General features: G+C 37.5%; 3 protein-coding genes across 4 annotated transcripts; 1 reads left to right on the plus strand and 2 right to left on the minus strand.

Annotated features, from left to right (window-relative positions):
* Window positions 1-4,761: 4,761 nt before the first annotated feature.
* LOC141284380 (potassium channel subfamily K member 13) lies at window positions 4,762-9,957 on the minus strand. The gene is given in 2 exon segments (XM_073817371.1): window positions 4,762-5,681; window positions 9,600-9,957. Coding segments are annotated over 2 exon segments (1,278 nt in total).
* An 833-nt stretch (window positions 9,958-10,790) lies between these two features.
* Window positions 10,791-22,619, plus strand: slc37a4a (solute carrier family 37 member 4a). Of its 2 annotated transcripts, none has more exons than XM_073817945.1 (9): window positions 10,791-10,961; window positions 14,123-14,381; window positions 16,095-16,327; window positions 17,940-18,183; window positions 18,594-18,752; window positions 19,116-19,201; window positions 20,637-20,750; window positions 21,472-21,610; window positions 21,808-22,619. In XM_073817945.1, exons 2-9 carry the CDS (start codon window positions 14,234-14,236, stop codon window positions 21,972-21,974), a joined length of 1,290 nt encoding a protein of 429 aa, XP_073674046.1. In that variant the 5' UTR covers window positions 10,791-10,961; window positions 14,123-14,233; the 3' UTR covers window positions 21,975-22,619. The 2 variants fall into 2 exon arrangements, with proteins under 2 accessions (XP_073674046.1, XP_073674047.1); XM_073817946.1 differs by having other exon boundaries at window positions 10,791-10,957.
* On the minus strand, window positions 22,431-24,695 carry trappc4 (trafficking protein particle complex subunit 4). The gene is made up of 5 exons (XM_073817947.1): window positions 24,514-24,695; window positions 24,205-24,379; window positions 23,207-23,310; window positions 22,977-23,103; window positions 22,431-22,899 (listed from the first exon to the last, which is right to left on the minus strand). Exons 1-5 carry the CDS (start codon window positions 24,686-24,688, stop codon window positions 22,821-22,823), a joined length of 660 nt encoding a protein of 219 aa, XP_073674048.1. The 5' UTR covers window positions 24,689-24,695; the 3' UTR covers window positions 22,431-22,820.
* Between the last annotated feature and the right edge of the window lie 1,287 nt (window positions 24,696-25,982).

Here is a 25,982-nt window from a genome sequence, read left to right on the forward strand (position 1 = left end):
TTTTGAATACAGACCTAAGGTTGGTCTCTTTTTAAAGAAGACAATCAAAGACAAAAAAAGTAATTTACAAAATCTCTTGATCTGGAAAGCATCTGCTGTGTACAAACGTCTGACAGACGTCTGTAAGATGTCAGTTTTACATACATTCTAATTCTTAAATATCTTAAAGACATCTAATAGACGTCTATTTGACAACTAATAGGAAACGTCCAATAGACGTATTGCAGATGAGCAAACTATGTCTTGCGTCAAATAGACATCTCCGAGATGTACGTGTGCCAATAGGGACTGTAAAGAAAATGCACCGTACTGTTTTTATTTTATTTTATATAAAATAAATATTTTACAAAATTGGTTTTAATCCAAAATTGACATCAAATTAAAGCCATGTCTAAATAAGTTGTGTTTCCAAATTTGAAGTTAAAAAAAAAAAAAAACTAAGGTTCCTATGCAATTTTGTTTATGCGTTATATTGTTATGTATACATTTCTTTCTCATATATTACATATATGGAATCTTGAGACTCGGACCTTTCCAACAATATGTATTTTGTCATGATTAAAAAAAAATTTGATTCTAAAAGATTGTAATACAATTTTGTAATAAGACACCCCCACTAAGGGGGAGGAGCCCGCTAAAAGAATTTAAAATACATTTCCATGGTAATGCAAAATGGTTTTCACAGGATGAATTTTGAGGTTTTAGGCTTTCAAATGTTATATAATTTATGATGATTACTAAAATGTGATAGGGAAGAAGGATAGTATACTGTATTGAATCAAACACTATCCATCAGCGGGATAGTGACAGTTAAGGGGTTTTAATCCCAATATCTATCTTATAATATCAGCCTAATGAGATCATCTAAAAGCACAATATCGATATCATGCACCCCAAAGTTATCCATCTCTGTAGGCCAACCCAGATTTTAGCGCCACCCTGGTTCTCTTGACAAAAAGCCAGTAGGATTTTTCTATTGGTTTTTGGATTATTGTAGAAAATATAAATGAACTACACCACAGCTGCACAACATCAACACCATTAAAGGGTTAGTTTGCAGTCTATGCTGGGTCAGAAAGCTCTCGGATTTCATCAAAAGTATCTTAATTTGTGAGATTTGGCAACCATGCCAGGAAGCTTTAAGGTCTACTCTTTTTTGCACTACTCTTTCAGAAAGCTTTTGCAGTCCATGAACCACTTGGGCACTGGTTTTAAGTTACTTATGAATTATGATGTCTTTGTAACATTTACTTATTCCACAATTTTAATCTTTATTTTTTGTGTGTGTGTGTGTGTGTGTGTGTGTGTGTGTGTGTGTGTGTGTGTGTGTGTATGTGTGTACCTGGTATTCATCACGTTGTGAGGACCAAATGTCCCCACAAGGATAGGAATACCAGTAGATTTTGACCTTGTGGGGACATTTCTCAGGTCCCCATGAGGAAACAGGCTTATAAATCATGCACAATGAGTTTTTTTGATGAAGTAAAAGTGTGCACAATCTCCTGTGAGGGCTAGGTTTAGGTGTAGGGTAGGTGTAGGGCCATAGAAAATACGGTTTGTACAGTATAAAAACCATTACGCCTATGGAATGTCCCCATAAAACATGTAAACCCAACATGTGTGTGTGTGTGTGTGTGTGTGCGTGTGTGCGTGTGTGCGTGCGTGCGTGCGTGTGTGCGTGTGTGTGTGTGTGTGTGTGTGTGTATGTGTGTGCCTGGTATTCATCACGTTGTGGGGACCAAATGTCCCCACAAGGATAGGAATACCAGTAGATTTTGACCTTGTGGGGACATTTCTCAGGTCCCCATGAGGAAACAGGCTTATAAATCATGCACAATTAGTTTTTTTGATGAAGTAAAAGTGTGCACAATCTCCTGTGAGGGCTAGGTTTAGGTGTAGGGTGATAAAAAGTATGGTTTGTACAGTATAAAAACCATTACGCCTATGGAATGTCCCCATAAAACATGTAAACCCAACATGTGTGTGTGTGTGTGTGTGTGTGTGTGTGTGTGTGTGTGTGTGTGTGTGTGTGTGTGTGTGTGTGTGTGTGTTTTTAAATCACCATTCGGTGCTATGACTCATTGTATTGGAGACATGATGATATCCGACAAGTTTTTGTCCACTGCTTTGTGGTTTTGTGATTAAAGTTATGATAATGGCTGATGCTTGTCTCCTTTCTGATGATTTAATGGAATACCGAGAGTATACAGAATACGGAAAATACAGAGAAGTACAAAGTCAAGAAAGGCTGCATCTTTATGACTTTCCAGATGGACTGTCAGCCAAATACGTACCAGTTTATTAAATGGATATTCTCTGAATTCTGTGTCCATATAAATGAAATGTTCCACTCTGTGGAACTGTGTGTGCACTGTAAAATATATTATGTTATGTTTGCAGTAAAAACCTGGCAGAAAAATATGTGACAATGTTTCTGGCATTATAACTTTTAGCTATATATGTGACCATGGACCAGTCATAAGGGTCAATTTTTTGCAATTGAGATTTATACATAATCTTAAACTGAATAAATAAGCTTTCCATTGATGTATGGTTTGTTATGATAGGACAATATTTGGCCAAGATGCAACTATTTGAAAATCTGGAATCTGAGGTTGCAAGAAAATCTAAATATTAAGAAAATCGGTTTTAAAGTTGTCCAAAATTAAGTTCTGAGCAATGAATTTTACTAATCAAAAATTAAGTTTTGATATATTTATGGTCGGAATTTTACAAAATATCTTCATGGAACATAATCTTTACTTAATACCCTAATGATTTTTATCATAGAAGAAATACTGTTAATTTTGCAATGTATTTTGGCTATTGCTACAAATAAACCTGTGCTACTTAAGATTGGTTTTGTGGTCCAGGGTCACATATTTCATTAAATGCTAAAATTGAAATATATTGTAATCTACTTCAACTACTAAAATCTGCTTTTTAACTTAAAATGCACTAATAACTACCATGCTAAAACAGGTGGCACAAAGGTGTAGGCCTACATAAGGCCTACATATCTAATTAAATGAATAATATATGGCCTGGTTTCACAGAAAGGACTTAAACTAAGCCAGGATTAGGCCATAGTTCAATTAGGACATTCAAGTAATTTTTATGAACATGTCTTAGAAAAATTGTGCATCTTAAGACAAAACAAAAGCACTGACATATTTTAAGATCAGTTGTAACAGCCCAGAATTACATTTTAGTCTGGAACTAGGCTTAAGCCTCGTCTCTGAAACCAAGGGTTAATCTTTAAAGTAATTTATAATTTTCATTTAGAATACAAATATATTTTATAATAAACTAACAATAATGGAAACTACCCACTTACTGCAGATATAGGGACAATAATAGAGACATATATTGAGGATGCTTTAATTAATTTACTTGGTTGGTTTAAGACTTTGAACTCTGTATTAAAAGTTTACATTAATAGCTTTACAGTTTTATTGGATTGCAGAGTATATTATGGTGAAACAAACAAGGAAGTATTGCTGTTTTACAAAAAAAATGATCATGTGACATTTCCCTTCACAAGTACATTTCCCTTTTATTTAAAGGGGTCCTATTATGCTTTTTCACTTTTTGAATTTTAGCCAGTGTGTGGTGTGTATGTTTGGGCATAAAAACATCTACAAAGTTACAAATCTCAAAGTCCACTCCACAGGAGATATTTAGTTTTTAAAAAATCCATTTCCAAGAACTACAAAGAACGGCTGCGGCGTTTTTTTTCTGGATAATATGATGTCACAACGTAAATCCCGGAAATTCAAATCGTTGGCAGGTGGGAAGGGACGAGGTGGGGGATTCGCCTAACTTTAGCATGTAGCATGGACAGCCGCTTCTTGGATGCTTCAGCATGCAAGCATTGACTAAATTATCCGCAAACTGCTCCGGTAGACGTACTGGAGCCGCGCTGTTGACGTGTGTGGTATAGAGGGTCGAAACACATGGAGCCGCGGCTGATGTATACACTAGCATTGACTAGAGTGACGGTCATCGGTTGCCGCGTCAGAGCCATAGACGTGTGCAGTGTGTGGTAAGAGATTTATTCATTATACAGTGTTGATTAGATGTTAATTAGAGTTATATAAAAAATAATCCTAGGACTGCTTAACTTTAGAACAGCATACACTGAACGGCATAGACAAGTGTTTCGCTCCATCAGTCCAAAACAAGTTGATCCATAATAAAAAGTGCCTCACATGGCTCCGGAGGGTTCAGTATAAGCCTCCTTTAGAGATCCAATGTGTTTTTGAAAGAAAAATATCCATATTTAAAATGTAAGAATCACTTTAATCTAGCTTGCGCAGTTGTACACAGAACTTGCTGCTTTAGGAAGGGGCGTGGCATGACTGAAATGTCGTCTAAGCTGTTAGCCAATCACAACACATTTCGTTTTTCTGAAGGCGGAACTTCATCAAACCCAGAACTAATCGAGCCATTTGTGCCAGCCTGGGGAGAAAGCTATTGTAATAATGTAAATTATGTAAAAAAAAATAATGCATTTTTCGAACTGCCAAGCATGAGAGCATGTTCAAGTGCACCTACAAAACAAAATAAAGACTTTAAAAAAAAAAGCATAATTGGACTCCTTTAATTCAGAATGTTCTCTACTGTAAAATAAAGAGAATTTTACTGTAAATACATATATTAAACCTATGACATAGATTTAACATAGGTAATTTACACTTATTTACAGGTTTTCACTGCACTTTTTTTTACTTAAATTACTTTTTAATGCAAAGTACAGGCTTAATGTTGACGATTTGACATTGCAACTGTTCTCACATCCTCCTGCACACTAAGATGATGACTAAGGTGACAGTTCTTGCTGACAGCACTGAAAACCTCTTTCTCTGCACCATCCTTCGAAAGTTTGTATGAATCTCTGATTTTGTGTTCAAAGCTTGGATTACTGTTTGCTGCGTCCAGGCTCTGGCACACGGTTTCTACTGCAGTGCTGGCACACTTACACTTGCTCTCGGAAGGGAGAGAGGCCTTGACCACATGACAGGTGCCGGGATGGTTGCTTGTGATCTGTATCTGCTGATTGGCCGTTTCTTTGACTTTCAGAGCTGTGATGGAGCAGCAGCCCTGAGACCGACAGCAATGCAGACTGAATAGCTTGGCCAAAATCCAATTCAACCACTGTTTGATGATGATTGCTGTGACACTAAAAAGAGAGTAGGTGCAGCTCACGCCAAGGATGATCATTAAAGAGTTGGCTATCTGATAGACCTAACGTGCTTCATAGTGGGCCTTCTGTCCGCTCACCATGTCTCCGAAACCCATGGTGCTGAAAGCCACGAAGCAGAAGTACATAGACTCTAGGTAGCTCCAATCTTCCATGGCCAAGTACAGACCTGATGCTCCGCAGTTCACCAGGATCGCAACTGCTGCCAAAATAAGGGTTACATAGTAAACAGAAGGCTTCCAGTCCTCCTGGCCATCTTCATGTTCTGGTAGTGTGTTCAAATTGATGGCAATGTGTCTTTTACTTAGCTTCGTTTTTTGTTTTTGCTTTCGACATCTGCTTGTGATGAATGTAATCAGTGTTATCATGCGGTTCAGAAAGAGGTTGAAGAACAGAATGGTGGCTGCACAGCCTATCAGCCCATAGAAGATAAGGAAGATTTTTCCATTGAGCATAGCGGGTGCTGCCATCCCAAAACCTGATATGGACACAGAAATGTAGCTAATGAAAGAGTAATGTGAAGAAAAGACTGGTTTGATAATGTATTTTTTTTTTCATTTGAATTTAGTGGATGTTTTTGATTTTCAGAAGAATTTTTTTTTTAGATGACCATTTAAAGCAGCTGGTGATAAAACTTTGCTATCGGCTCTGATGTCTCTATTGTGGTTAAACATGAGATACAATTAGTTTTTGGTAAATTTAAAGGGCAGTCTTTTGTGTCATTAATCTATTATTTGTTCTAGAGCAAATAGTTTTGGCAAAATCTCATCATGTTTATGTAAATTCAGGATATTAACGTTACGACAAAGATAGCGCTTTCCTCAGCGGACATTTAAACTAATTTTTTATTGTGAATGTAAGATTAAGCTGAAGAATGAATGCTGTATCAGTTGCAGGTAATCACACTCGTTCAGTCCATCTATCTCATAATACTCCACTCTGCATAATACAGTGAGTTTTTACAGCAATACAATAAGCTTTTAAAGAAACTACTCAACGTTCCTTCGTTACTAGTCGTAAAGTAATGTTTTCGAATTAGTAAGGGAGGCTTGGGCTCAGCTGTTAAACTGAGATTTGAATCCGTGGCGGAAGGAAATAGTTCTGCAGAAAAAAAATTTGCCAATAGATGTTATTAACAAACTGTATATTTGAAGTCTAAACAAGTACATTCTCAACTAAAAAGCTATTAAAACATTATTCTGTGACAAAAACAGTATTATTTATAAAATGATGGTGGTTCGGGCATCTGCCATGACACTCGCTGTAAGAAATGCCGCAAGCGGAGTGATACAAAAGGTTGGAGTTCTGATTCGGGGACCAGAAAGAATGTTGTATAATGTTTTTATCATCTGAAAAAAAAAAACGGTTCTAAAATGATTCCAACAATATTGTTGTTAATAGTATTGCGACCTCCTTATCCTTTGAGAATTGTGTGAGCCTTTACTTTGTCTGTTGGCTTCACTAACAGAAAATTTCTGAAAAGTCAAAGCAGAATCAACCATTGTGCAAATGCGAATAACACTGAATTTGAATGACAAATGATGATTCAATAACTCCTTCATAAAGGTAGTCAGTTGTTCTTGAAAGAATGAAAGATTAACTGACTTACTCATAAAAACAGTTGCTTGTCATCACATGAGATAAAAGAGTAACTGTAAATCCAACTAACTCACAGACTGACAAACCTGTCAGGAATGTGCAAACACTTATGCAAACACTTATTCAATCGTTCAATAATCTGGAGGTAATAATTTGATGTGGTATGCAAGCAAGATGACATTTACAGATTCATCTTTGTATATTGACTCACTACACTTTATAATGGACATTGCACATTTAAAGAGCCGTTTACATGTATCCATGATGATTACAAAGCTATTGTGATGTGAGCTCTGGAAATTCGATCAGGAAATTGATTTTCTTGGTATTTCACCACTAAAAGATAGGCACAGAGGCAGATAATGAACAAGGTTGTTAAAGATTGCTATCGTGTGTAAACAGTTATTCTACTCTGAAATGTTGTTTCTTCCAAAGGCTAATGACTACATGGAGTCTATAAGTCGGAGAAATATTAGTAAGCTTCTTCAAATACAGAGACAGATGTATGAAGAGGAAAGGGCACAAAGGAGGAATACACAGACTTTCTGTCAACAAAGAGAATTGTGTTAGTGGCTAATTATTACCACATGCACCCAACCACAGTTTAATTATAACTTGCATTGTTATTTTTAATAATTAAAAACACCACCAACAACAATAATAGTATAATAATAATCTAAATTAGATTATGTAAAAAGTTAAAGGTACTTGGAAATTTGGAAACTTTGTGGGGAAGGATGTATGGATGGAAGGTAGGAAGGAATGATGGAAAGAAGGAAGGAAGGGATGGATGGATGGATGGAAGGAAGGAGGGAAAAATTAGGAATGGATGGAAGGAAGGGATGATGGATGGAGGAAGGAAGGGATGGATGGAAGGAAGTAAGGAAGGAAGGAAAGAGGAATGAAAGGGATGGATGGATGGATGGATGGATGGATAGATGGAAGTAAGGAAGGAAAGAAAGAAGAAAGGAAGGGTTGGATGGATGGAGGAAGGAAGGGATGGATGGAAGGAAGTAAGGAAAGAAGGAAGGGATGGATGGATGGATGGAAGTAAGGAAGGAAAGAAGGAAGGAAGGAAGGATGGAAGAAAGCAATGAGGGAAAGATTAGGAATGGATGGAAGGAAGGGATGATGGATGGAAAAAAGAAAGGAAGGAAGGAAGGAAGGGATGATGGATGGATGGATGGATGGAAGGAAGGAGGGAAAGATTAGGAATGGACAGAAGGAAGGGATGATGGATGGAGGAAGGAAGGGATGGATGGAAGTAAGGAAGGAAGGAAGGGATGGATGGAAGTACGGATGGAAGTACGGAAGGAAGGAAGGGATGGATGGATGGAGGAAAGAAGGGATGATGGATGGAAGTAAGGAAGGAAGGAAGGGATGGATGAAGTACGGATGGAAGTACGGAAGGAAGGAAGGGATGGATGGATGGATGGAGGAAAGAAGGGATGGATGGATGGATGGAAGTAAGGAAGGAAGGAAAGAAAGAAGGAAGGAAGGAAGGGATGGATGGATGGATGGAAGTAAGGGAGGAAAGAAGGAAGGAAGGAAGGAAGGAAGGAAGGAAGGAAGGAAGGAAGGAAGGAGGGAAAGATTAGGAATGGATGGAAGGAAGGGATGATGGATGGAAAGAAGGAAGGAAGGAAGGGATGGATGGATAGATGGATGGAAGGAATGAAAAAAGGAAGGGAATGGATGGAAAGAAAGACAGAAGAAAGGGATGGATGGAAGGAAAGAAGGAAGGAAGGAAGGAAGGAAGATAGGAATGGATGGAAGGAAGGGAGGGAGGAAGGATGGATGGATGGATGGAAGGAAGGAAGGAAGATAGGAATGGATGGAAGGAGGGGATGATGGATGGAAAGAAGAAAGGAAGGAAGGAATGAAGGAAGAAAGGGATGGATGGATAGATAGATGGATGAGAGGAGTGAAAAAAGGAAGGGAATGGATGGAAAGGAAGACAGAAGGGATGAATGGAAGGAAAGAAGGAAGGAAGGAAGGAAGGAAGGAAGGAAGGAAGATAGGAATGGATGGAAAGGAAGACAGAAGGGATGGATGGAAGGAAAGAAGGAAGGAAGGAAGGAAGATAGGAATGGATGGAAGGAAGGGAGGAAGGAAGGATGGATGGATGGAAGGAAGGAAGGAAGGGATGGATAAATAGGATGGATAGATGGACAGACGGACGGACGCATGGACAGACTGTTAGATGGACAGATAGCTAAATAGACTGGCTGACAGAATGATAGACAGAAACACACACAGATAGACAGAACAATAGATAGACAGAAAAATGACCCCGTTCAAAAGTTTACATTGATTCATGTTGTTACCTGAATGATCCACGGTTGTGTGTGTGTGTGTGTGTGTGTGTGTGTTTATTGATAGTTGTTCAGGAGTCCTATGTTTGTCCTGAACAGTGCTATTCTTCAGTGCTGTTCTTTACCCCTGGCACATAAATGCTGGAAAACCAAAGTTTTTGTGGGACCTGAAGGATTTTTCTGAAGAACAGAAGGCAGTTTAACTGTTCAGGACAAACAAGGGACTCATTAACAACCATCACTAAACAAACACAGCTATGGATCATTCAGGTAACAACACAAATATCTAGGGGATGTAAACTTTTGAACGGGGTCATTTTTCTCTTTTTTCTCTTGTGGACTATATGTAAACATCTTTTATGTGAAATATCTCATTCAGGTCAGTACTAAATAAACAATAACATACTGATAAACAGAACTATAGAACGATATATAAAACGATATATAGAACAATAGACAGAACGATAGATAGATAGACTTACCAATAGTACTGGCTACAGTTGCCACAAAGTAAAAAGCTCCTGAGAAGTCCCAGCGGGGTCTCCGTGCTTCCATTCGAATCCCTGCGGCAATGGCCTCCTCATAATGTTCTAGCAGCTCACGCAAGTCCTCAGAGGGAACCTGGTGATCCTGATCAAAATCAGCCAGCTGTCTGTTCCATCTGCAATGTGCCTCCAGTTCAGAAGGTCTCTCAAGGGCCGAGAAAACAGCAGCCCCAAATAAAGCGTAGAAGACAATTCCAAGCCATAACAGGAATATTCTGGCAAAGTCTATGTTGATATGAGACCAAGTGCAACTGCAGCCTTTCCTGGACCTACCAGAATGATCTGACTGCACCATTATTATCAAGAAACAAAATGTAAAAAGATGACACACCAGCAGTTCTTCGGTTGCATTACTTCCAGAGAACAATCCAAACCTCAAATTTAATGTTTTATTATCTCTATCAGAATATTTAGCACACTATTCTATAATGATCCAAAAGTAGTTTCGATTCAGAAGCTGCTGCTGAAAATGCTGTGCTGGCTGATAAGTAAAGCAAAAGCCAGGCTCATCCTTGCCCTCCCACTGCTTATGTACACTTCATAGAATTGTGCTTTATTGCCCTGCCTTCATTACTGTCACATATGGTTAGCCTATATGGCTGAAGATCTGGGAAAGAGGTTGTATGTTCAAAGAAAACCTTTGCAAGAGGTTTTCTGTGAACCATCACCAGAGTGCCACAACTTCAGAGGCACTGTCTCTTTAATAGAAAGCCTCAGCTAATTGATTAATTAATAACTATAAAGTTACCTAACTGGCTTGTAAAAAGGTCAACAGCTTAAAGCCTTTGTTATTTGTGTTTTTTTTTTTTTTTTTTTTGTAAATTTAGCTTTAAATTTGTAGGGATTTTTTTAATACTCTGCTTTTCAAGTGTTTAGGGTTAGTAAGACTTTAGTAAGACTTCATGACACAATATGTCTTTTAAATGCAATTTCATAAGAATACAGTATTTCTGCTGTAATCTGTAATAACTGTAATCTGTACAGCATTAAACAGTCTAATGTTTGACCAATATAATCTTATATAATCTTATAAACCTTAATGTTTTACTCTTCTCGTCCGGTAGATGGCAGCAATTGACCAAACTACTAGTTTGACCAGTATTTCAGGGTTTTACATTTAAAGCATCTAGTCGAGATGCACTCATGACTGACTATAAGAACCAGAAATCCCCGTTTAAATGGAACATGAACATTGGACCGTTTCGGATCGGCATTGTTTGGTCGTGGATAAAGGGTTAATGAAAACTGTTCGCTTGCTGGAACAGACATCCGAAAGCAGCCTCTTGTTCACGGAAGTAGGCATGTTATTGTTTTCATCATTAACTCGCTGTTTCTGTTGTGACATTTTTTTTAATCTCCATTGTCCTTTCGACTAATCTCATAACTCAAAGGAACGCCACCGAGTCTTGTGAGTTAAACAGTGGATGATACTCATTGTGTTGCCACGTTTGCGAGCCGCAGTAGCTTACCAAACCAACTCGGTGTGCAATATGCAGCATTTGCAAACTTTTTAGGACGAGAAATACCCGTACAAATGGTGTATGACAGTCACGTCTTTGGATGTCATACACAAAACATATCTGCAAACAACCATGTGGCCATACACGACATCTGAATAAAAAGGACAAACATTTGATTGAACACAATCCTTATGATTTTAGGTTGCTACGATAACGTTTGACCGATAAGTGGCGCTGTTGCCAAATAACACGCACCTCAAACATTTTGGAGAAACTGCTTTTTTTGGTGAGTAGGAGATCCAAAAAGCAGTTTTTCAAATTAAAATAAACCAATAATTGATGTCATTCTGATCCAAAAGCAGAGTTGTAATGTTAAGCCAAACTAGTCAAAACGTATTTATCAATTTGCATGGTCACCAAACTTCTCAGATATCTTCAGTGCATATTGATAACCAGTGACTCATACTAGGTTTCATGTTGATGTGGTAAAACACCAATTTATGTTAAAGTTGAAATGGCAGACAGACAATATTGGTGTGCCCTGCTGAAAAAAAAAAAACAGCCTAGGCTGGTTGGCTGGTTTTAGCTGGTCAGCTAGGTTTTAGAGGGGTTTTGGCCACTTTCTCTTACCCTTCTCTTAGCTGGTCTGACTGGGAGACCACCAGCTAAAACCAGCTACTTCCAGCTAAGATCAGCCTAGGCTGGTTTTAGCTGTTTTTTTCAGCAGGGTGTTCTAATATTTTTGGAATTTCCATACAATATTTCAACTTGTAAAAAGTTATAACGGCTGAAGAATTCATACATTTTAACTTGTATAGCTCCAGTCAGCTTCACCTTTGTGGTGTCCTCACCAGCAAAATTGTTAATGCCTTATGGCCAAAAGGTGTGTCATAAACTTTTAATTTAACCTTGCTTCGCAGGTTATTTTAATAGAGTGTTTTCACGATGCATCATCAATTGGCCACTTTGGTGATACTGAATGTAAACAATGCCACTGAACTGAAAGAGAACTTGTATATTTTGCAGATTGTTGCTGCTGAAAATGGTCAGTTATTGTCATTTTTGGAAATACTAATCGATCGAGAAAAACATTTGGAGTACTATAGACTGCCAAAAGTTATAACAAATCAATGAGAAGAATGCAAAAAACTGTGGTTGGCCAAACTGAACCATGATTTCCAGGGCCAGAATCTTGACAGCATTCGTATTTGTTCTTATCATTGTCAGGTAGGTGAAATGTCAGGCTAATACCACTCGTTCATCTCTTTACCACCTGTTAACTTCACTTCGTCAAAATTTTGAGCCCTTACAGAATGTGTAATGGTTTTACTGGTTGTAATGGGGATTGTACTGGTTTTAATGGAAACTGCCCTGGTGAAAAAAACAGCTAAAACCAGCCTAGGCTGGTTGGCTGGTTTTAGCTGGTCAGCAGGCTGGTTTTAGAGGGGTTTTGGCCATTTTCTCAGCCTGGTCAGGCCGGGAGACCAGCTAAAACAAGCTACTTCGAGCTTAAACCAGCTAAGACCAGTCAACCAGCCTAAGCTGGTTTTAGCTGTTTTTTTTTCAGCAGGGTGTAATGGTGCCTGTTGGTCTCTACTGATGGCTTGTTAAAACCACTAAATCCTAATGGAATATGTCCCAAAACACACTACAGGAATCCATTTTTTAATGGTTTGAATGGTTAAAAGTTGGTGGTTTGTAATGTTTGTAATGGTATTTATAGTGAAAACCATAAGAATTTCTGTGATGGTTTATATTTTTTTTTTCCAGCAGGGAAGTCCTTCTCTGTATGATTGAGCAGCTTCCACGTTTTTTTTAATACAAATTAGCAGAACAATGTATTCAGTATTTTTATTTATATTTATCATGCAGTCCATGCTGTTGTTTACATCCAAGTATCGCCAATATGGCCGCACATCCAAGTAACTGACCAAATCGTGACGTAAGTTCAATCGTGTGAGCAACAAAATTACTAAAACCTTAATTAAAACTAAAATGAAAACGGGAAATACTAAATTAATTAAAAAGGCTATAAAAAAACAATAAAAGTAGCTTCTCTCAATAATCTTAATGATTTTAAAATTAGTGAAAATGATGCTAATGTGACTGCACCTATACTGCCCTCCAAAGGCAAAGCGCAGTAACTACACATTTGGTCAAAATTGAGTTAAGGCTTAAAATGGGCTTTGTGACAACTGTTTTGTCTTGTGGCAAAGTCTCCTGGTTCAATTTTGTCCATTTTCAGAGAAACGAGAGTGTCAAAATTGCAGTAACTACAAAATCCAAACTAATACCATATATGATGTAAAAACTTTAAAGGCATTTTTCTCAGTTTCAGTGTTGGCGTAGTTACTGCACTTTGCCTTTGTAGGGCAGTATAATGGTCTGAAAAAGCTTGGTGAAAAACTGAAATTCTGACGTCTGTAGTTAAAAAAGGTGTGTTTTCAATCATTTTAAAAAGGGCGGGCAATCTAGTTAGAAATAAAGCAAGCAATAACCAGCATATCAGGGAAAAGTATTTCTAGACTACACAGTTCAGAAGTTCTAATCAGACATATAGTATAAATGCAACTTTGAGCTGTTGGTGGCGCTCATTTAGTGCTTGGCCCCTAAAGACAGATCATAATCATAGTGCAATGAATCTTACACAACACACACCGCCAGTGGTCAGACCCATAAGATGTCACATACAGACCCTCACGTCAATCATTAAACTCCTCACATTAGGGGATTGTCAATAACACTCTCTTCACAACGATTTTAAGACAACAACAAAATAGAAAAAAAAAAAAATAGAAAAACGCTGGCTATGTGCTGGAATCAAAACGTCAGTGGCACACTGTGATCCCTGTTTTAGTTCAATAGAGCATGTTACAGTCCGTCCCTTGAAAGCAGTTGTTTGCTGGAGAACACTCCAAAGATCTCTGCCAGGTTGACCATTAACCCTGCCGTTGATTACAGCTCTTTCCCCTGACCTCAACAGCTCTTCATGTTTCACAGATCCACACGCTTGAGTTCATAGCCCTCAGATGCTCCTGGTAACTCCTGCGTCGAGCTGAGGAAGACCTAGACGCTTTCTTCTTTATCATTTTTAGAAAAGTTGTTTCAACCATGGCAAAGACTGGATATGGCTACTACCGAACTACGATATTCCTGGCCATGTTTGTGGGCTACACGCTGTATTACTTTAACAGGAAGACGTTCTCTTTCGTGATGCCCTCTGTAATGCAGGAGATCACGCTGGATAAGGATGATCTAGGTGAGCATGTGCCACTAGTGGCCTGTACTTTGTCTTTCAGTATCTGTTTTATAACCTTTCACACATGCATTAATTTGAATTACAGTAAACGAGGATGATAAACATCAGGCAGTTGTACATTGCGCAATTGTCTGAATGCAGTGCCTGTTCTGTCCTTGACAGAAATCACTTTTGAATTGAAAAAGAGATCCCAAAAGACTATATTTTAGATTTAGTTTATATTGACACAAAATAATGCAAATATGTGACACTGGACCACAAAACAAGTCATAAGGGTCCATTGTTTGGACAATATTTGGCCGAGATACAACTATTTGAAAATCTGGAATCTGAGGGTGCAAAAAAAATCGAAATATTGAGAAAATTACTAATTGAAAATTTACTGTAGGAAATTTACAAAATGTCTTCATGGAACATCATCTTTACCTAATATCCTAATGATTTTTGACAATTTTGACCCATTCAATGTATTTTTGGCTATTGCTACAAATATACATGCTACTTATTGTGGTCCATATACACTACCAGTCATTGATAATGCATTATTGAACATTGTTTTTAAGCCACTGTAATCATTTTCCTATTAGTGGAGACATATTTGAGACTGTGTTCTATTTGTCTTATTGAAACCTGTTCCATAAACAGATAAATGTGTTATTAATTATACAAAACATTTACATTTGCTTAATAGTTTAACTTTAAATCTGTAAAATTTCTTTTTTTTTTTTGAATAATTTTTCTTGACATTTAAAAAACAGTAAGATGTTTTTTGTAAATAAATTAATATTTTTATCCAATGATGCATTAAATTATATATATATATTAAAAAGATTATCTTACTGACCTCAACCTGAATGGTACGTTTCCTACTGTTGTTCTACTGTTGCTGCTACTGTATATTGCTTTCCACCCTGTTAGTGTGTATTAATTTCAGGTGTAAAACATAAAAATAAGACAGCATCCTTTGATGTGATCCTAATTTGAAAAATGCAACTATAAAAACAAAAACCTAATACTTTTTTTTTTTTTTTTTTAGTGTTTTATTACAATATGGTTGTACACTTTCCGCCGTTATGTAACATTAACAGCAATTTAAAAAATAAACTAAATAAAATCTAAAATATCATAACATTACATATTTACAAATGGCTAACTCATTTATATTGTATATTTCCACCCCGTGAGTTTGTAGAGGCTGTAATGTCTAGCATGTAGTATACACAAATGAAAGTGCATATTAAGTTTGGCTACTCAAAAAACGTTAGTCATTACTATGCATGCATAGAACATAATATATGCTAAAAAGTAGCTACTTTTACAAATAATTTAGGCCCTTTTTCCACCCTGTTATGTCATATTCCATTATCATTCATTTCATACGGGTTGATAAAAGTCTGCGTTGTTTGAGCTAAACCAGTACTTTTTTCTTGACAAAACGACATGAGATTGAAAAGCCATCACATTCAGCCACATTACAATGAGCTGTAGCAGGAGTTTGGTATGTTGCCCCCGGATCTACTTTATCAGCACAGTGATTGAATTCATCTTATCACTGAAGTCTTTACAGTCTTCAATCCAATGCAGAGTGATAACGCCTAAAGAACTTCTCCTTTGTACTATCTTTGCAAACCCATATGTTTTTGAGTGGTTCTGAATGGGAATCACTCTCCATTGAAGTCTAATCAGTATTTATTTCATCTTTCTGCATTGCAGGTCTTATCGCTAGCAGTCAATCACTGGCCTACGCCATTAGCAAGTTCATAAGCGGTGTGCTGTCCGATCAGATGAGCGCACGATGGCTTTTCTCTGTTGGCCTGTTTATGGTTGGCGGCATCAATGTGGTTTTCTCTCAGTCCTCGTCGGTGGCGGTGTTCTCAGGCCTGTGGTTTTTGAATGGACTGGGTCAAGGTCTAGGGTGGCCACCATGTGCGAAAGTACTACGCAAGGTATTAATCTGACCCTGTAATGGACTTGCATTGTACATATATACAGTGCCTTGCAAAATTTTTCTTCCCCCTTAATTTTTTCACATTTTGTTATGTTGCTGCCTTGTTAAACTGTTTTGCATACAACCAAATGGCAAAGCAAAAAACAGGTTTTTAACATCTTTGCGAATTAAAAAAAATAAACTTAAATAACTTCACTGCAAAAGTATTCAAACCCTTATCTGGGATAGCTGAAATTTATCTCAGGAGCATTCATATGGCTTGTAGATGTTACTACACCTTGAGTCAAGTTAACCTGTGGCTAATTCAATTGAATGGGTATGATTTGGAAAGGCACACGCATCCAACAGCTAAAAATTAGCATTTCAGAGCAAAAAACAAGCCCTGAGGTGAAAAAAACTGCCTGTAGAGCCTAGAAACAGGATTGCACCAAGCCACACATCTGGGGAAGAGTTCAGAAAACATTCAGCTGCATTGAAGGTTCACAGAAGCATGTAGTCTCCATTACCCTTAATGGAGGAATTTTGAAACAACCACGACTCTTCCTAGAGCTGGTGTCCTGGCCAAACTGAGCAATTGATGGAGAAAGGCCTTGGTTAGACTGGTGACCAAGAACCTGATGGTACAGATAGGAGAAACATACAGAAGGACAAACATCACTGCAACACTCCACTGATCACACCATTGGTAGTGTGACTCAATCCTCTCCTCAGTAAAGACACATGAAAACAGACTTTGAATTAGATTAAAAAAAAAAAAACACCTAAAGGACCCTCAGACTGTGAGAAACAAGATTCTCTGGTCTGATGAACCTCAATTCCAACCATCATGTTCAAAGGAAACCAGGCACTGCTCATCACCTGCAGAGCACTATCCCAAAATAAAGTGCGCTGGTAGCAGCCTCATGTTGTGGGGCTATTTTTCAGTGGCAGGGACTGAGGAACTCATCAGAGTAAAAGAAAAGCTTGATGTACCAAAATATAGAGGTAGCCTTAATGAAAACCCAGTCCAGAGCATTCAGAACCTCCGATTGGGCAGAAGGTTCACCTTCCAACAGAACCCAGCAAGAGTGACTTGTAGACAACTCTGTGAATATCCTTGAGTGGCTCAGCCACAGCCTGGGCTTGAACCCAATCAAACATTTCTGGAGAAACCTAAAAATGTGCATCTGCCCCCATCCAAATTGACAGAGCTTGAGATGTGAAGAGGTGAGAAGAAGAATGGCAGATAACTGCCAAATGTTAATGGGCAAAGCTTGTCACACCATACCAAAAAGATTTGAAGCTGTAAAGGTGCTTCCACTAAGTACTGAGTTAAGGGTATGAATACTTTCGCAAGGCACTGTATATACACTCTTAAAAACAAAGGTTCTTTATTTGCATATTGTTCCACTAAGGACCTTTGACATCCATGGAATCTTTCCATTGCACAGAAGGTGCTTTATAGATTATTAAAATGTTCTTCACACTAAGAAATCTTCATTATAAGGTTCCTTGAGGAACCCACAATGTTTATCATTGATATCACTGCTAAAAAACCCTTTTGAACCCTATTTTAGGTGCATTTCTATAGTACTTTTCTATGAAATAAACTGATTCTTTTGTTTAAATAGTGGTTTGAGCCATCTCAGTTTGGGACCTGGTGGGCAGTTCTGTCGTGTAGTATGAATTTGGCTGGGGGTCTTGGACCTATAATTGCCACACTGATGGCCCAAAGCTACAGCTGGAGATTCACACTGTCCATCTCTGGCCTGACCTGTGTGGTCACATCCATCTTTTGTCTGCTCATCATCCGAAATGAGCCCAGTGAAGTCGGTTTGCCAAATATTGAAGCTGGTGCAAAGAAAGGCAAAGGAGGTATGATGACTTGCCCATTTACATGCACATGCATTTTATATGTATATAATCAATTGTATTGAATATCCCGTTTCAGTAGGACAGTAAGGAAGGGTTGGGAATTCAGACTTATGTATATGTTCATTTTCCATACTTGGGTTTACTATGACTAGTTTTGCTTATATAGGTCATTGCTGTTCTATGACATTGTGAAAGTCTGCATCAGATAAAAGGTTTCACTTGCTAGTTCTTTGAAAGAATGACCTATTGGACCAAAACAGAGTACAAAGGGGTGTGTTTTACTAAGTATGTGTGTTAATTCATGTTTTTCTCTGTCAAAGGTCACTCTTGTTGAACTAATGGACTTTTCTGTCTGTCCTCCAATAACAGTTGTACATTTTAATCCATCTGGTTTCTACCTCTGATTTCAGGCTCCAGCAAAAATGAAAGCACCTTCAAAGAGTTCATTTTTTCTCCATATCTGTGGGTGTTGTCATTTGGATACCTGGTGGTGTTTGGGGTGAAGACTGCTTACACTGACTGGGGGCAACTATTCCTCATTCAGGACAAGGGCCAATCAGCACTAATGGGTACTGTGTGTTGTCAAAAACGCATTTAGTTTGTAGTTTTTTAGTATTCAGCTTCTTTTTAACGTAAGAGCAGGAGTGGCCATTTTTTAATTGAATGTGCAAGGCTTCCAGTGTTTTCTGCATTTAGTTATTTTAGCTGTACAACCACAGCCCTTTATGCTGCCTAATATTGTAAATATTGCATATTCACAGAAAATTGTTTACGCAAGCATTGAACGATAAGGTGGATAGGCTTTAAATGTGATCTAATGAGGGTCAATGGCAACTTTTTGTTTTGTGAAGACATTTTCAGTTCTTAAAGTCATAATTCCAGATCACTTTTGGGTTGTGGACTAAAATGCATATTGCTGCTGATTTTAACAGGAAGTTCCTTTATGAGTGCCCTGGAGATTGGAGGACTGCTGGGTAGTTTAGCCGCAGGATTTCTCTCAGACAGAGCCGTGGCAAAGGTAAGTTTATACCACCAATATCCATTTACAGTTGATGTCAAAAGTTTACATACACCTTGCAGAATCTGCAAAATGTTAATTTTTTACCAAAATAAGAGGGATCGTACAAAATGCATGTTATTTTTTTATTTAGTACTGACCTATATAAGATATGTCACATAAAAGATGTTTACATAAAGTCCACAAGAGAAAATAATAGTTGAATTTATAAAAATGACCCTGTTCAAAAAGTTTACATATGCTTGATTCTTAATACCGCGTTGTTACCTGAATGATCCACGGCTGTTTTTTTTTTTTTTTTTGTTTAGTGATAGTTCATGAGTCCCTTGGTTGTCCTAAATGGTTAATCCACCTGCTGTTCCTTAGAAAAATTCTTCAGGTCTCAAAAATTCTGTGGTTTTTCAGCATTTTTGTGTATTTGAATCCTTTCCAACAATGACTGTATGATTTTAAGGTCCATCTTTTCACACTGAGGACAACTGAGGGATTCATATGCAACTATTACAGAAGGTTCAAACGCTCACTGATGCACCAAAAGAAAACAATGCTTTAAGAGCAGGGTAAATTTAGCTTATTTTGTCTTCTGGGATATATGTAATATCTGTAGTATCTTCTGTAGGGCAGTACAAAAAAAAGATATTTAGGCAAAATAGGAAAAATCTTCATTCTGTTCAAAAGTTTACACCCCTGGCTCCTAATGCATTATTTTTCAACCTGGAGCATCAGTGAGCATTTAAACCTGCTGTAATAGTTGCATATGAGTCCCTCAGTTGTCCTCAGTGTCATAAGATGGATCTCAATATCATACAGTAATTGTCGGAAAGGGTTCAAATACACAAAAATGCTGAAAAACCAAAGATTTGTGGGACCTTAAGGATTTTTTTTTGAAGAACAGAAGGCAGTTTAACTGTTCAAGAAAAACAAGGCACTTATTAACAACTATCACTAAACAAACAAAAACACACAGCTGTGGATCATTCAGGTAACAAGTTTATGTAAACTTTTGAACGGGTTAATTTTCATACAATTACCGATTAACAACTATTTTCTCTTGTGGACTATATGTAAATGTCTTTTATGTGAAATATCTTATTAAGGTCAGTACTAAATAATAATAATAAAAAAAAATAACATGCACTTTGTGTTCCCTCTTATTTTGGTAAAATACTTAACATTTTGCAGGTTCTGCAAGATGTGTATAAACTTTTGACAAACCACAAGCCATAAACTATGATCACAATATCAAAGAATTTTTGGACTTTAGCCAATAAGCAACAACCCAGAACACATGGAACCATTTTAGTAAATACCCAAACACAGAAGCAAACACTGGGTGTGTTTAAGTCAAAAAATGCTCATGCTTACATACAGAAAATTCTACTGTTCACTGTTTACATTTAAAAATTGGTGGGTCTTTTTTTTATTTTATTTTCAGCATGGATTGGGTCTGTATGGTAATCCTCGCCATGGGCTCTTGCTGTCCATGATGGCTGGGATGTGTGTCTCCATGTACCTCTTCCGCACTACTGTTACAGCAAATAGCTCAAACGTAAGTTCAACATCACTTACACATCCTGAAATAGCAAATCATAATACTGGCTTTGACATCAAACTAAACCTTACTGACTGTTTTTATTTTTATTTTTAAAGACAAGGCACCTTAAAGGGATAGTTCACCCAAAAATGAAAATCTGAGGTTTATCTGCTGGGCATCCAAGATGTAGGTGACTGTTTCTTCAGTAGAACACAAACAAAGATTTTTAACTCAAACTGTTGCAGTCTGTCAGTCATATAATGGCAGTCAATGGTTACCAAATCTTTAAGAGTAAAGAAAAACATACCCAGACAAAACCAAATTAAACCCTGTGGCTCGTGACGATACATTGATGTCTTGAGACACATAACGATTGGTCTGTGCAAGAAACTGAACAGTATTTATATCATTATTTACCTCTAATTTACTGGAACATTCAGCTGTATGGAGCGTGTTCACAACAGCCGGCACATTTGGTTTGGTTTGGAACCATTGACTGCCATTATATGACTGACAGACTGCACCGGTTTGAGTTAAAAATCATTGTGTTCTACTGAAGAAACATCACCTACATCTTGGATGCCCTGGGGGTAAGCAGATAAACATCCAATTTTCATTTTTGGGGGAACTATCCCTTTAAATAGTCTCCCAAACTTTTGCTGCAATAGGAAATATGTCAAAGCAGGAAAGAAGTGTTATTTTATAATGCACATGTTTTATTACTATTTACACACAGGTCTGGATTCTCTTGTTGGGAGCTGTTTTTGGCTTTTCCTCCTATGGACCGATTGCCTTGTTTGGAGTTCTTGCGAATGAAAGCGCTCCATCAAACTACTGTGGGACCTCTCACGCCATTGTGGCTCTGATGGCAAACGGTAATCATCTTCTCAATTTATACCAGCAGTGACATACTGAAACTGTACTCCTACTGTACAATTTCAGGAAATTTCGTAGTTGTTTTCAGATTAGTTAAAAATCAGTACTGGTGCAAAATTTATTCTACAAGTAAGTTTTGAGATTGGCGCATGAAATTTGCAGCAATGTCATATTTTTGTGTTTGTTTTGCTGGCAGTTGGTGGTTTCCTGTCTGGGTTGCCATTTGGCACCATTGCGAAGCACTATGGCTGGAGCACAGCGTTCTGGGTAGCAGAGATAACCTGTACTGTCGCCACAGTTGGATACTTCCTGCTACGGAATATACGCACCAAGATGGGAAGAGTACCCAAGAAGGCCGACTAAACTTTAGAGTATTATTTAAATCTCTTTTACCTAGTTTTTAAGATGCGATATAAAGGGCACAAAACTAAAGGGTGCAACTTGTCTAGGATTTTACTTTTGTGTTTATGAAATATAAATTAATTCACTGTTGATATCCTGTGGATATCTATCCCCAAAATATAACACTACTTTAGCGACGTATGAAATTGGATACCATGTTGTGTCACTTCCTGCACATCATGTTATTTATTCTATTCATTTTAAAAAGAGATGACAGTATTTTGCATTGTTCTCAATCTGAATCTATTGAAACGTTATTAAAGTAATTTCTTCAGTGGTATTGACATTTTATTGCTATTAAATCAGTTTAAAATGAAATACATTTATTTAATGTACTTTTGATCTGTTTCAGAGCTTTAACTGGTCCTACCTCTGTCATATTTCATTATACACATGTATAATACTGCAAATACAATGTGTTATAGCACACAGATGTTTAATAGCACAATGTAATGAGTTTATATAAATAAAAAATGTAAGACCAAACTTCAGAAACTGATCCAAGGTACTGTAGACTGCTAACAGAAAGCAAATAAAGACACTAATAAACATGTTTCAATAAGCATGTATTGAGCATCTTGAGCTGCTCTATCTTGTTAACTTAAACTGTGTCCATGTACATTATTTACAAACGTTATGTGAAATATGTAAATCTGTGACTTAGTTTTAAGAAAAACGCAAATTAAACTGATAAATTGTTTGAGGTTGAGGAAAGCTCATGGAAGTCCTTATCCCATTTTTCAAGTTTGACCTTAGAATGTTTGGAGATCCTGTCAGGTGGATGAACACACTCAATGCAAATCCAGTTCAGGACCCAGCTCCAAATGTCCCAGCTTTCTCTGCTACTTCTAGGGCACTCTTTAGATTTTGGTCAAAAAGCTCACATCTGAAAGAAATTATGCATTTTTGTTACACACCACCTTTGTGGAAAGCAACAACTAGTGATAATGAAAAAATACACACCTGATAGGCATTTCTAAAGAGTAGAAAGGATTCTTCAGTGCAAAGTCTGAGTAGATCTCATATATCTTTCTTAGGAGGGTGTCAATGCCAGACTGTCGAGGGTCTGCCAATACTATGAACTTTATGCCTGCAAAAATAAGAAAACAGTTCTGTCGAAATCACTGTGGTTTTGTTCAACACAAAATTCTACCTTTAATGACCTTTGTCCTTACAATAAGAGAAAAACAGACCTGTGAGTGTTTGAAAGCAGTGCAGTTTGAACATGTCTGTCTCCAGCATTTCAATCCCAGAGCTGCCAACTTCAGGTGATAACTGTGATCCAATGGCAAACAGCCTTAGATAAACAAGAAAAGACACATTTATTAAAAACAGGTCCCTGCAAAATACAACAGAATGTTATGCCTCTGATAATTATGTATCTACAGTGTCTTGCAGAAGTATTTTTTTTTTCACGTTTTATGTTATGTTGCTGCCTTAGGTTAAACTGTTGTAAATTACTTTGTTTTTCCACATCAGTCTACACTACATGCACCATAATGACAAAGCAAAAAACTGAAATAAGTAAATTGCACAAGTATTCATACCCTTAACTCAGTACTTAGCTGAAGCACCTTTACAGACTCAAGTCTTTTTGGGTATGATGCAACAAGATTTGCACATCAACATTTGGCAATTATCTGCCATTCTTCTTCTCACCTCTTCACCTCTCAAGTTCTGTCAGCTTGGATGAGGTCTAGCAGATATTTTCAGGTTTCTCCAGAAATGCTTGAATGGGTTCAAGCCCAGGCTGTGGCTGGGCCACTCAAGGACATTCACAGAGTTGTCTATAAGCCACTCTTCCTGTGTGATTAGGGTCATTGCCCTGTTGGAAGGTGAACCTTCTGCCCAGACTGAGATTCTGAATGCTCTGGACTGGGTTTTCATTAAGGCTATCTCTATATTTGGTGCATTGAGCTTTTCTTCTACTCTGATGAGGTCCTCAGTCCCTGACACTGAAAAACAGCCTACTTTTGGGATGGTATTCTCCAGGTGACGAGCAGTGGCTGGTTTACTTCAAGCATGATGCATGGAATTGAGGTTCATCAGACCACAGAATCTGGTTTTTCACAGTCTGACGGTCCTTTAGGTGCTTTTTTTTTTTGGATTCCTAACATCCCCTTTTGTGTTTCAATGACTAAATTAAGTCATACAGGTTTGAAAAAACATTAATTTAATGAATTCCACTCACGAGTGAAACATTGAGGCCAACATGAGCTTCTCATTGGAAGAGAGCCGAGGTCGCCCGAATCTGATGGACACTGGATAGTTGGCAGGATCTTTCAGATATTCCAGTATCTCCTTCCCTTCAGCCGTGTGTTTACCATTCACATCCACCCCGTTAATGGACAGAAGCGCATGACCCACTGCACACGAGAAAACATACTGTATATAAAATACACTGAAAACATACTGTATAACTCACAATAACAGACGCTAAACTGCAGTGATGATACTATAATGGGATGGTTTGCAGACACACACACATACAAACACGCACCTCTGATGCCGTCCCGCTGTCCGAATGACACAACTACCTTCTCATCGTGAATCTTTAAAACTAAATCAAGCGGAAAGCTAAATGTTTTTTCAACTTCAGCTCGAGGTACATAATTATCGTACTGGTAGATGAGTCCACCAGCCTTATTGACAACATACACACTGAAGATCGCCATCTTTCTTCCTGTCAGCGGAGCAGTCATGTGACTTTGTTGCGTGGGGAAAATCTAAAATAATTGTAATTAAATATTATAAACACCGCATACCATCCTGCGTTTAAAAAACAAATAATTTTTATTAACAATGAAGTAACTTTGTAGAGTATTTTTGTGAACGAATAAATTAATGCAGTATTGATTGTTCGATGGTTGGAAAACTTCATTTCCCACAATGCTATACCTGCCGAATGCAGTGATTGGTTGAAGCCACTGATCATTATATAGATCAGTGGTTGAAGCGCATATTCTGTTGCTTTAAGAATATTAAAGGACGGGGCTTTTAAATAATAAAGTGTTAAATAATAAAGGCCGTTTAATGCTTAATATTTCCGTTAATTTATAATGTATATTTATACGGTGTAATAAATTATACTGAGAAATTTCGAATACAAGGCACTATCACGTGGTAGCCGTTACTTTTCTCAACACTTTGAGATGGACGAATCATAGTTGTTTCTGATTACATATCAGCGAATGGGTAAAATCATTTTGTGAATATTTTAATTTATATTTCAGCTACCAATATTTCAAACTATTAAGTTTCAGTGTTCAAATGCAAAACACATAGGGTTGCCACCCGTCCGTTAAAATACGGAATCGTCCCGTATTTGAGAATGAAATTGCGCGTCCCGTTTTGAATCAATACGGGACGGGTTTTGTCCCGTATTTTTTATAATTTTTTTTAAAGCAGCGTCTCATGCAAATACTCACTGCGGTAAAGCCAGCCGCGGTTCAGAAAAACACGGTCAAGCCAGCCGCGATTGATTTTAAGTATGCGCGCATATTACAGTGATTACGGTAGTTTCAGAAACAACGAGGAAACAACACAGAGAGAACGCGCTTGCAGAGCGCTTTTCATTTAGACGCCCAGGACTGAGAGATACTACAAAATGCTCGTGAATTTTTACTTACTTATTTATTTGCATTTCTGCTTTAATATCCGTTTTATTTATTGATGGGACATTATTAGACTTTAGAGTCTAATAAGTAGAAAAAAAAACATCAGTTCTTATTCAAGACGGCCCATATTATATGCAAAACTCATAGAAACCTTTTTACTGCAGCATTTTTGAGATATGGGACATTATTACATTTTAACGGGGTATATAGACCCCATTTCTAAAAAGTAGAAAAAAAAACAATGATCAGTTCTTATTCAGGACGTCCCATATTATATGCAAAACTCATATGAAACCTTTTTACTGCAGCATTTTTGAGATATGGGACATGATTACATTTTAACGGGGTATAT

This window comes from Garra rufa, chromosome 14, assembly GCF_049309525.1.
Source record: "Garra rufa chromosome 14, GarRuf1.0, whole genome shotgun sequence".
Classification (NCBI taxonomy): Eukaryota; Metazoa; Chordata; class Actinopteri; order Cypriniformes; family Cyprinidae; genus Garra; species Garra rufa.

Excerpts from the sequence above, each read along its gene's own strand:
- trappc4 (XM_073817947.1), bottom strand. The coding sequence starts at position 24,688 with ATGGCGATCTTCAGTGTGTATGTTGTCAATAAGGCTGGTGGACTCATC. Across the intron at positions 23,311-24,204 it reads TTGGCCTCAATGTTTCACTC|GCTGTTTGCCATTGGATCAC; the intron begins GTGAGTGGAATT and ends TGTTTATCTAAG. Across the intron at positions 23,104-23,206 it reads CTGCTTTCAAACACTCACAG|GCATAAAGTTCATAGTATTG; the intron begins GTCTGTTTTTCT and ends TTATTTTTGCAG.
- slc37a4a (XM_073817945.1), top strand. The coding sequence starts at position 14,234 with ATGGCAAAGACTGGATATGGCTACTACCGAACTACGATATTCCTGGCC. Across the intron at positions 18,184-18,593 it reads TGCAAAGAAAGGCAAAGGAG|GCTCCAGCAAAAATGAAAGC; the intron begins GTATGATGACTT and ends CTCTGATTTCAG. Across the intron at positions 18,753-19,115 it reads GGGCCAATCAGCACTAATGG|GAAGTTCCTTTATGAGTGCC; the intron begins GTACTGTGTGTT and ends TGATTTTAACAG.